The following is a 12,542-nucleotide window of genomic DNA, read 5'->3' on the forward strand; positions in this document are numbered from 1 at the left end:
TGGGTGCTGACGGAGTCCCCCCCCCCGTTGCAGGAGAAGTGCCACCAGTACTGGCCCGCCGAGCGCTCGGCCCGCTACCAGTACTTTGTGGTGGACCCCATGGCCGAGTACAACATGCCCCAGTACATCCTCCGGGAGTTCAAGGTCACCGACGCCAGGGTACGTGCGCCCCAGACGACCATGTCAGCACGGGTGTTTCTGTGTCTGTGTCTGTGTGGGTCTATTTGCATATGCCAGAGCCCTTGCGTCGTTATGTATGATTGTCCTTGTGTGTGTGTGTGTGTGTGTGTGTCTATTTGTTATGCCAGAGCACTTACATTGTTATGAAACGGTCTCTCATAAAGGGACCTGTTCATGGACGTGTATATTTCAGCGGGTGTCATAAAAACACAACAAACTGTAGGCAAGGGGGGCGGGGGAGGTGATGGTGCATTATGCTAATGAAGTGATCCGGGTTGACTCATTTCAGGTTGCCTGGCTGGCAGGGATGCTTGCTCACACATTAAGTAAGCAGTAAGCAGGGGGGATTTAAATGTAAAGATGATCACAACGTACGAGAGAGATAGACGGTTAGCGAACGCTCTGTCATAAATGTTTAGCTGCAGTTAGTGTTAGCTCAGTAGTGTGTGTGTGTGTGTGTGTGTGTGTGTGTGTGTGTGTGTGTGTGTGTGTGTGTGTGTGTGTGTGTGTGTGCATGCGTCTTTATGTGTGTCTGTGTGTTTGTTTGTGTCTGTATAAGTGTGCGAGGGTGTCTATGTGCATAGATGTGTGTGTGTGTGTGTGTGTGTGTGTGTGTGTGTGTGTGTGTGTGTGTGTGTGTGTGTGTGTGTGTGTGTGTGTGTGTGTGTGTGTGTGTGTGTGTGTGTGCGCGTGCGTGCCCGTGATGCCAGCTCTATCTGTGATGCACATGAAAAGCACAGGCTCCAGTCCCTGAGGCCCAGTGCTGGAACTCCCTGTGATGCAGTGGTTTCACCGAGCTATAAATACACCTCCTCCATGCCATCTGAACAGCACACAGCACCACTCTAATCCCACTATAGACACACACACACACACACATAAGTGAGTAAGGCTGTGTATAATTGGGTCATAGACTTAAAAAGAACTTCAAAGAGGCCGGATGTGTCCACACTGCGTTGCGCTCAGAGAAAACAAAGTAGACTGAGGAGCTGTCTTATTATTATGCTCACAGCCGTATAACCTTCCATACTAATATATGTGTTTCCTTCCTAGGATGGTCAGTCCAGAACAATCCGCCAATTCCAGTTCACTGATTGGCCAGAGCAGGGCGTGCCAAAGACCGGCGAGGGTTTCATCGATTTCATTGGCCAAGTGCACAAAACCAAGGAGCAGTTTGGACAGGATGGACCAATCACTGTACACTGCAGGTGAGTTGATCGGTGGAGCCCTCTGTGTGTGTGTGTGTGTGTGTGTGTGTGTGTGTGTGTGTGTGTGTGTGTGTGTGTGTGTGTGTGTGTGTGTGTGTGTGTGTGTGTGTGTGTGTGCGTGCGTGCGTGCGTGTGTGTGTGTGTGTGTGTAATGACACCGTGTTTGAATTAGTTCTGTACGTGCTTCTCCGGGATGAAGGACGAATGTGTATGAAGGCGATACTGTGCCATCTACTGGACAACTTTGATAGGAAGCAATATTGACCCCGAATCTGGTTCCACGTAAATGTCGGGTTTCACGCCCTCAGATGATTCATAGCGGAACATAACAGGGCTGTGGAGATATTATACGGATACCGATAAAAGGAGGGATTGCAATGCAGCATTTGTGTTTATGCTCGTCATTAAATTACCCCTGCTGCTTCCCCCCCCCCCCCTCCATATCTCTCTCTCTCTCTCCCCCCCCCCTCCAAGATATTTTTTAGCAGTATAAACCCCTCTGGAGAATACTTATAATAAAGAGAATCCCACTCCTTCTGATGTTCCCTCGAACCGGTTTATGCCGCCTCCTGGATTGTGGACTGATTGTTTGACTAATGAACGGACAGGATACCTCTACGCTCCAACAATCAAACCCAGAATCCACGTTAACTGACCCTTTTCTGTGTGTGTGTGTGTGTGTGTGTGTGTGTGTGTGCGTGTGCGTGTGGCGGTGCTCCTCCTCAGTGCGGGCGTGGGCCGTACCGGGGTGTTCATCACGCTCAGCATCGTGCTGGAGAGGATGAGGTACGAGGGCGTGGTGGACCTCTTCCAGACGGTGAAGACGCTTCGCACCCAGCGGCCTGCCATGGTGCAGACAGAGGTAAACACACACACACACACACACACACACACACACACACACACACAGAGTGATGGACCACTCTGCGTGAATCCAACGAGGGCGGGATCCAGCCCTTCATCTGGTTTGAATGAGACTTAAGAGGGCTTAAACGAATATCAGTTTATTATAACAGGACAGCCCATGTGCTCCAGTGAGTCAAAGAAATGTTTCTATGGTTACGGACCATTGTCAAATCTGCGATTTCTTCAGGAGGAAATGTGTGATTTATTTTTTTGTGTTCAATCTTAAGAAGAGATCCAGATGGGGTTCCTTGGGTTCTGCCAGTGTTGGCCCGGCCCGCGCCGTGCCAGACGCCGTAGCGCTGACGGAAAAGTGTTTAAAAGTCAATACCGTGCTCCAGTATGGATGGGGCAGACGTACACAAGTCCTCACAAGTGTTTACAGAGCTTTCCACATGCATGCCGCGGTGTTTAGTCACGCGCCGGCGGACGCACGCAAATCAAAACATGGGGGGGAAAAGACGTCATGAACATGAATGGGGCGAATATATATTGACCCTGGCGATGGGACAGAGGCGGTGATCCACCCGTGCCCCCCGCCCCACCCCACGTTAATGCTGCTCTCGACTAACCACACCCTGGTGGTTTCTCTGTTCCTCTTCCTCTTCCTCTCTCCAGGACCAGTACCAGTTGTGCTACCGGGCGGCGCTGGAGTACCTGGGCAGCTTTGACCACTATGCAACGTAACCACTCCCAGCCCCGCCAAGTCAGCCCCACACCACCACCACCACCACCGCCACCCTCTCCTCGTCCGCCCTCCACCTGTCACCGCCTGACCCCTTCCGCCCCCCCATACCTCAGGAGTGTGCCAATAGGACCCCCCCCCCCCTCCTCGCCAAACAACCCCCCTACACCCCCCAACTTCCCTTTCCGCCTCCCCCCAGACGCCAAGAGAGAGAGAGCCAAACACAAGGAGAGTCCTGTTTTTGGATTGACCGCACAGAGTGTGTGTTTTTGGAATAAAACACACAAAAAAACAAACAACAGAAAGCGAATAAACAAAGTAAGGACAACACGCCACCCCAGAGAGAGCGGTACGATGACGACAACACTCTGATCCACGCACGTGGCCACGCCCTCCAAGCCACGCCCTCAGAGCCACGCCCTCAAGGCCACGTTCCTCAGAGTGGCGGCTTTGCTTCCCCCGTGCCGTCGAAACGCCAAAACCTTCCTGATTGTCAAGGCTACTGGTAGCACTAAGAGATGATTCTCTCTTTACTTTTATTTACCTTTTGTTGTAATATTTTTAATATCACTATTATAAAAATCTCATTATGACATACTATATTATTTAGCTCATTGTGTTGTCATTGTTTTGTTTTTTTAAATCATTTTAACATTTGTCTTTTATTTCGTCTTCAAGGTCCCACTCGAGGACCTTTTGGTAATTTTGTTTCATGAATTCGTAATCCTTTTTTTTGTTTTTTGTTTTTCGTCTCATTACGATTTTTCTTTTCCATCCTTTTGTTTTTCTCCCTCTTTGTTTTTGGGTCGGTGTGTTTTTCTAGGTTAATTTAGCACAAGGGACATGTATTTTTAACACGTTCCTAGCCACTAATACAGGAGAAACTGCCGTGTCCTGGGCCGCTGTGGGGTTTGGTTTGCTGTGCCGCTGATCTGGCCCCCTGCTCGGGTGGGCGCCCCCCCGGATCCGTCAGTGCGCTCGCTTTAAAGAGCCCCCTCGCCGTCGTTTCCCTTCTGCCTTTTTTTTTGTTGTTATTTTCGTATTTTTTTAGCGCAGAAAAATTCAGAGCATAGCCTAAATTGTACGATGTATACACAGTGGGAAAGCCGAAATCAGCTAACAAGAGACTAAATCAGCAGTGTACAGAACTGGAAAGCACATTGTTATTTTGTGTGTTTTTTGTTGTTTCTTTTGTTTTTTGGGTTTCGGATTTGGGGATGGTTTTTTTTTGTCTTTTTTTTTGGACAGACGCCAATGGCATTGAGGCCTTCATGCTCCACACCGGAGAACTTATATGAGTAAAAAGAAAACTGACTTTGAAACCCAGTGGGTAATGGACATTACGGTAAAACACACAAAAAAAAACTGTTGCCCTTAAAGCCCCTCCCATCTCCTGATCGCCCAATCACCCGGTCCGTTTGCTCGGGGAGGTTGAACCCAAGCGGACCCGGAGGACCACGGATTGGTTGACACGGGCCAAGGAGTCGCAGCAGCCAATATTCCCGGCACTTGTACAGAATCGACCATTCCTAGCAGAGAGAGAGCGAGAGAGAGACTAAGCCCTTTGGACTCGAACCTGCTATCATTTTATACAGAAATAAAACTATATATATATAATTATGATTGATTATATATATGTACAATTATACATAGATATATATATATAAATATATATATATAAATATATATACATACACCGCAACAAGATATATTGTTTAAAAGAAAAAGCTGAAAAAAAATATGATTCACTCTGCCGACATACCAAGCCGCGAGCAGAGAAGAGACGCGAGCAGAGAAGCGTGCCCGGAGTGTGTATTAATGGAAAACACTGTTGTATCTACTGTACTCCCATAGTCACAGGCCCGCTTGCCCGTCCCAAGCCAGAGGGGGAGACCACTCCCTCCCCTCCCTCCCAACGCCATCGCCTACCCCCTCACCCAGACCCCCGCCCGCACCAACGCCCCCCAAACGATATGGACGGCTCCCTCCTTCCGCACCCTGGCCATTGCACACATTGCACATGTTTTTTGGCATCACACATAACCCGTAAGTCCCGCATGGAGCAGGGAGCGTCGGGTTCTGAGGCGTGGAAGTGGCAGAACGAGGCGAGGGATGCAGGGGGATGATTTGGGAGGGGGGGTGGGGGACAGCGAGGGGAAGGGGGGGGGAGGAGGCTGGAACGGACTGGTGCAAGACAAAAAAACATTAATAAAAGTTCATTTTTACAATTGTGAATGCTTAGTGCTGTAGGGGTTCGACCTGTTGTATACACAGTCTGTTTTCTATTTGTTGATAAAGAACTGGAATATTACAAAAAAAATGTTGCTGAAAAAAAAAAACTCATCAATGTTAATAAAGTTGAATAATTGGGTTTTTTGTAATAACCACTGTGATGATTGGTTTCTTTTGGCGAAAGTGGATCAGTTACTTGGTGGGCTCTGTTGAATGCAGATTCATGATGACAAGTATATGCTCTTTACTGGAAACCCCTGTTTGGCTCTGCTTTGACTCATTTCTCCTCCGCTCCGCCCAGTCTTAAATGATCACGAATACCACCCTCGTATGACCCACATCCCACAGGCTGGGAACATCAGAGGGATGTCAGGCATGCATCCTAACGTTCAGACACCAGGAAGTATTGTATGACGATAACTTGATTTGTTATTACATATGTGTACATATGTATGTGAGATGGTACCTCAATGTCCCTGTGTGTGTGTGTGTGTGTGTGTGTGTGTGTGTGTGTGTGTGTGTGTGTGTGTGTGTGTGTGTGTGTGTGTGTGTGTGTGTGTGTGTGTGTGTGTGTGTGTGTGTGTACATATGTATGTGCCATGGTACCTTTATGTCACAGAGTGTGAGTGTACATACGTGTGTGGTGTTCTACCTGTGTGTGTGTGTATGTGTGTGTGTGTGTGTGTACATATGTATATGTATGTGCCACGGTACCTCTGTCCCAGAGTGTGTGTGTGTGTGTGTGTGTGTCCATACACACGGCCCTTGAACCTCCACCTGGTGTCGCCCCTGCGGGCTCCATGGCGGCGGTGGGCACCCTGAGCTGACCCGCTCATTGTTCTCCGTCGCCTGGGTCTCAGTAACGCACCGCAGACCGCGCCCTGCCCCTGGCCAATCAGTGGCAGCCGCTATCGAGAGCCGTGACTAACTCGGGACCACTGCTGCCAAGACAGACGTGGATTGAAGCCATGACACACACACACACACACACAAATACATACAGATACACACACACATGCATACCGACACAAATACAGACACGCACACATACACACACACATTCACACATACACAAACACACAAAAGCAGAGGTTGGGAAATAAATACATGGGACATGCGAGGTAGTGATTTCATATTTCTGGTGTTTATGCATCGTGTGCTACTCCATTGTATACAGGAAGTCATACTTATGGCACTGCAGCCATAACTATACAGTAAAGAGGCTTTATGTAAACGTGCCGGGGGGAACGACTGCAGTCGTGGCAGAGGTGTAGAGGACGGTATAGGATTGTGGGAGATTACTTTTTTATCAAGAGCTCAATTTGTGGTACTTAGCCAAGAATAACGCCATAATACATTGGTTGTACATATAAAATATGTATATAATATGAATATATATATATATTCGAACTTCTGTGTTCTATGAAGTGGGCAACGAGCATCAATGTTTGATATCTCAAATCTGATGGGTGCATGTAATGTAATGTCTCTAGCAAATGGGGAACATCACTGACGAAATGTCAAAAATAAAAGCAGCTGCCTTCCTTTTCAAAATGTTTGTTTTGGCTGCCAAGGAAACCGTTGAGATCCAAACTGACGACTTAAGATTATGTTGTTTTTTCTCAAATCAATCAAAGAAAAGCCCAACATTTCAGCATAGCCCTGATCTTTGAAGCCGTTCACAAGACGAGGCCCAGCCATGCCGCGGCAGGACATTGCAACTCGGTCACCCTCATCGTTATCTCAAGGCGACCCCGTTCCATGTGAGAAGGGGTAAGAAAGAAAAAAATAACTAGCGATATCGTATCATCGCGATGCTAATTGTTGCCAACAATGCTAATGCTCATCGCGACAATTTGTTGGAGGGCAATTTAGTGCAAGCCTTTTTTGTTGTTTTTTATATCCGTGAGCAGAGCATTTCAGCAACTCGAAAATACGACTGACTGCACCGAGGAGACGTTGAGCCTGGAGCAGAAGGTCGCCTCCCAGTTGGAGCGCTACCTGTCCGACGGACACCTGGCCCAGGACGGCTTCCTCCTGAAGCACGTGCAGAGGGACAAGCTGCGTTACGTCAGCCTCAAGCTCCTCACGTCTTTCAGCAAGGTCATACGTTGTGTCATGTTAGGCTATGTGGCGTTCGCATTTCAACCATTTTAAAACAATAATAAATATTCAACCCGATTCCATTGTGAAAGCTATGTTGCATCGCCTATCAAGCTATATAATAGGCCTATCTACCTATAGCACATTATATTAGGATTTTTTTTGGTTAAGTGAAAGTGTGTAATTGTGTTAGTGGCTGAATCAACGCAGACTCCTCTTTTTGAACATGGATTATGTCATTCATTGAAGCTTTGTCTTAGATCAGGAAGCTGACCAGAGACTGGCGTGTGACCGCCGCCGCCGCCCGGGCCTCTCCGCTCCTACAGCTCAATGCCGAAGGCACCAAGGTGCGGCGCGGGGAGCCGCCGCCCACCTGGCTGCTCGCCGCGCCGACCAGCAGGCTGCTGCTGGCCTGCAACCTCTCTGGCCTGCAGGCCAGAGGGGACACGCCGGAACCCCCAGAACCCCTGGAGCCGCCCAGGCTCCTGGAGAACATCCTGAGGGTCTTCGGCGCCTACGGCGACATCACCTCGGTCCGGGTGCTGCGCCCCGGTAAGGCGGTGCCCCTGGACCTGCGGCACCACGCCCGGACCCACAGGGAGCTGGGCCGCGACCTGTGCGCCGTGGTGGAGTTCCACTCCCTGGAGGGGTCCCGCCGGGCCCACCGCGCGCTGGCGGCTGAGGGGGGGGGCGCCCGACGACGGCGGCGGGGGGGGGGGGGCTTCACGTGGTCGCTCTGGGGAGGAGCCAGGGGAGGTCAGCGATGGACTCGAACCCGGAGGAAGCGCCGGACGGGAGGCCGACGGGAAGCCCTGCGCCTCTGCCTCCCCCGGCCCGTCCGGGAGAGGAGTGGAGGAACCCGGAACGTCCTACCGGGGACGAGCCGGGTTGGGGTTCAACGCACCCGCTCAGAAGGCCAAACCCCCAGTTTCCCCGGGGCCCCGCCCGGCGCCCCGAGGCTCCTCTCCTGGGAGACCGGTACCCGCTACAGCGGACCCCCGGCGGCTCTGGGGACACGGGGGCCCCTGCGGAGGGTCCTTGGGTTCAGAGGCGCAAGGTGGCGGCGGGCTACGCCCGTGGCGGGAAGGGCGGGGAGACGGCAGCGCCCCAGAGAACCTTACGTCCTCCCGCAGGCCCCGACGGCACAGCGGGGTTCCTGCGCGGCGGCCAAGGCAGGGGGAGACCTCCTCCGGCGGGATCAGTGGTTCAGCGTCTCCGTCCCGGAGGACCCTCGGCAGATCCGTTAGAATGGAAGAGCGCTGCAGGTACATGAGCCGCATGGAGGAAAGCTTGGACCTTGACGTTGTTTGAATACATTTTTGATCTTCATATGGACAAAAGATCACTTTGCTCTGTGTCTTTTTTTGGTTTAGAGGTGATGTTTATAGGTGTAGTTGTGCCTTACTACCAGTAGGGGGCAGCATTCAGCTGCATCTTCCACTGTTACGTGCCTTTCACGGCTGGTAGAATGTAAATACATGTATTAACCTTAACGTATCTTATGCGCCATTGAAATTGCATTACACAACACTTTAATGTGCTGTTTGTGCAGTTACACAAACAAAACTTTGTCGCGTATTGGTGGAAACACCAGTAGGCTTTCCATTCTGTGGGCCCTAACCAGCCGTGTAACGTTTGTAAATTGCATTGTATATTTGTACTTGGGCCAAGATGGATTTGTCTGGATTTCGCCTAGAAAGCAGCCTTCACAGCTGAGTTCCAACAAAGGCTCAAATGTCATTGGGCATCGTCTGAAAAGGCTTGTTTAGAGCTTGGCTCTTTCGGAGAGTAGTTTTCCACTCAGCGAAATGACGTTTGGCGGACGGCTGCTCGGCCAATCAGTGAACCCGCATCTTGTGCAAGACGGGTGTCGCGGCCACATTTTCTGGCTCATTCTCGGTCCTTCTAATGACACCTCGAGTGGGATAGGCTGTTTACAGAGAAACTGATTGAGGGCTTCCTTAAAATCTACCCCTGAATCCAAACAAAATGTGTTTATTCACATTTCCAATTCCTATTGGAAAAGAGTCAAGCCTGTGTGTACATGATCCTGGAATATCAAATTGGAAACATACAAACTCACACAGAGTCTCATCTCTCTCTCTTTCTCCCTTTCTCTCTCTCTCACATATACATACACACACGTTTTCTATGGTATCTTCCTTTAATTAACACTTCTTTCTTGTCATCTAATTGCATTGGCAGCTGTTGGGTACTTTAAACATCTGTGAACAATGTGTAAAATGCAGGAACCATTAACCCCGGGGTCCTCAAACGTTTTTTCCGTGCAGATATCTCCTTCCCAAGGCCAGTAAAGCAGGATTTCTTCTACAAACGGGAAGTTCTTTATTTATTTGGACAGTATCACCTATCCAATAATTCTGGGTGTTTACTCCAAAGAAAACCCCTCATGGGGAGAAGTCACACATGTTTTTATGTGTGTGTGTGTGTGTGTGTGTGTGTGTGTGTGTGTTTGTGTGTGTGGGGGGGGGGGGGGGGGGCTTTTTTGCGTCTTTTGCGTTTGTTTGTCTTCTGCGTGAAGCTGCACCTGCTCAACCTTCTGGGAATCGACCCTTGGAGAAGAGTGTGTATCTTGTGCTGAAGGGTATACTGACAACATAAACACAGCGCTGGAGCCCCCTGAAAACTTCTTGAAGCTATTCAAGGACACAGGAATAAGTCAGTGAACATAACAAGGAACCTGATTGGGTGAATCATAATCGTGTTCGTAATATTTTCAAATTTGTACTTTATGTGGTTTTAGCTTTACGTTTTATTTGATTTATTTCTCTCTGTGTATTTTGCAGGCAGGAATTCAAAGAATGAAGGCATTTATGTCCCTGTTACCTTAATGATTGAAAACACAAACTTGCGGTAGCTTTACAAGAGACAAACACGGGTCAACCCGCAAGTGCTCAGTGTAGGTATAACAAACTCTGATGATGAAAGAGAGCACAGTGGGATGACATTCAGAGCATATCCTGCCTGCTTAATGTCACGTATTTACAAGAACTGCACAGTGTTTATTCAGGGAACGTTCAGCCTTGAGAAGCTTGAGAAGTTATCGGACAAAACATAATCCTCATCATCCTCATCCTCATCTTCAAACCGCTTATCCGGGGTCGGGTCGTGGGGGCAGCAGCTCTAGAAGGGGGCCCCAGACTTTACTTTTCCCAAAAAATAATAGCAAACATAATAACACACCTTGTTAAAGGTACTGTAGGTAAGACTGGACAACTTTTACTATACGTTTAGTGTCATGTGTTTAGAAATGGCATCTGCTAATAATGAGTGTATTGCCCTCTGATAATAATTTCTTCTAGATTTCACGCCTGCCATTGTATGAGCAAATATCAATTTCAGACCGTTCCCTTGTCATTTCTGACCAATCACAACTTATCTTCCCTGATTGGCTAGGGAATACATCTTGCCTGTCAATCACATGTGTGTGAATTCAACACTGCTCTCTCTCTCTTTAACACTGAATTACCTCATACCTTCAGCAGCCGCTCCTCTTCCCCCACCCCCGGCTGGTGAGAATAAAAAAAATCCTGCACTATAACTTTCTCACTTAAGCAATCATTTTCATCCAAAGTAAAGCCCACCGCCCACAACGCAATTAGCCTCGGAATTTGTCCTTAATCTCGATAAATGTGGTCCGTAGAGACCTTTAGCCTTTAGTGTCGAGATCTGTTAACCCGCTGCCTATAAATAACCAAGTGGTTAGGACCTGTATTATCGTTATTAAATATAAGTGAACATTGTTTGAATGGAATGGGATTGAAATTGTTCTAGCATGAACAAATCCCTGTCTTGATTGAGCCAATGTTTGGACGGGTGTCATTTTGGACTCGTGACGGCTGCGGTAAAACTGTTACAAAATGTTCTCTATTGTACGGCAATTTTACGATGCACACATCTTACTGTTACACTGTTCAAAGTGTGGTCTTTTATCAAGCCTTGTATGAGCATGTTTTACAAATCACAAGCTCATACATACAGAAAAGTGTCCAGTGAGCTCTGTTCTCTTGAGTGCCTTTGATTTCCTCCAGACCAGGGCTTCCCAAACCTTTTCATGGTGCGACCAACTAGAGGATTTCTGCATATATACTTTGGAGAAAACAAATGTTTATTGTGGCTATCCCTCATTCCACTTTGTCCCCTGCTGCAATCCACTTATGGGTCCTGACCCGCGGTCTGAACGCCTCTGTTTGAGACGCTCCCTGGAGTTAGGCAGTTCTGATGTCTTCAGGCAGGTTCAGGGCTCCAGGTCGCAGCATGGCCGCAGACTGTTTAGGCCAACGGCTCTGTGATCAAATGAAAATTAGCAGTCTGCGTCATGCACACCACGCCGGGAGTGCTTTTTCCAGCGGTCCCGGCGCGTAACGGGAGACCGAAGCATCCCATAATCGCATGTAAACCAAGTACAATTAAGTGGAATTAGTCATGGCCTGAGAATGAGACAAAGGGGTAACAATATCCCTTGTTTTTCGCCTTTCACGCATTAACCTCAAAGAGTGAGGCTTTTCCACATTTTTGTCTGGATAGATAATGCAACGTAATCCGTTTTAAGGAACTCAACAGCTTGCTTGTAAAATTGTTTAACTAGCCGACGTTGGGAAAACAACTTTCTAAGCTCAACGACATGATTGCGCCGCTGTGTAAACGCGTGGGTCTCCTTGTTTTGTATGAGTGACTCAACACACCTGATTGTGTGTGTGTGTGTGTGTGTGGGGGGGGGGGGAGGCTCGGATGTATTTGGATTGCAGTTTGGGGAGGCCGTGAGGCTTTCCAGGAGACCCGGCCATCTGCTCCTCGTTTGCGGCCCCCCCCCCCCCCCCCCCCGGGGGCCACGATAGTGGTTTGTACTGGAGGAGGATGTGTGTGAGGTGTGAGGTGGCTCCTATCAGAAGTAACCTCCTTCCCCTTCTCGTCCTCACGTCACTTTTCATAACCCCGCGCCAAACTCCAAAACGTGGCGCAATCACCGACTCCTCGACAGCACAATGCATCACCTTCACAGGCATTAGTCCCGCCTCAGGGCCCATTCTGGTTTTGTTTGGGCTGATGAAATGTGTCCCCTCATCACTTTGTCTGCTTTGATTGGAGCTCTGCTTTTCTTCTTATTATTATTCCTCTTCTGGGAATCAAGGGATTCTTCCCATTCCTCCTCCTCCTCCCGGGAATCAAGAGTGCGACACACGCCACAGGTGAACCCACTTCTCTAAAAC

At 48.9% G+C, this 12,542-nt stretch overlaps 1 protein-coding gene across 1 annotated transcript in view; it reads left to right on the forward strand.

Moving 5' to 3' along the window:
- The window catches only part of LOC311361054 (receptor-type tyrosine-protein phosphatase F-like), a 121,637-nt gene extending 116,283 nt beyond the window's left edge, over positions 1 to 5,354 (forward strand). Inside the window, 4 exon segments of the mRNA XM_084481228.1 lie at positions 34 to 159; positions 1,234 to 1,388; positions 2,115 to 2,250; positions 2,910 to 5,354. Coding sequence (XP_084337354.1) covers positions 34 to 159; positions 1,234 to 1,388; positions 2,115 to 2,250; positions 2,910 to 2,978 — 486 coding nt within the window. The 3' untranslated portion in view covers positions 2,979 to 5,354.
- Positions 5,355 to 12,542: the final 7,188 nt, after the last annotated feature.

Source organism: Micromesistius poutassou, assembly GCF_964030765.1.
Source record: "Micromesistius poutassou genome assembly, chromosome: 16".
In the NCBI taxonomy this organism is placed as follows: domain Eukaryota; kingdom Metazoa; phylum Chordata; class Actinopteri; order Gadiformes; family Gadidae; genus Micromesistius; species Micromesistius poutassou.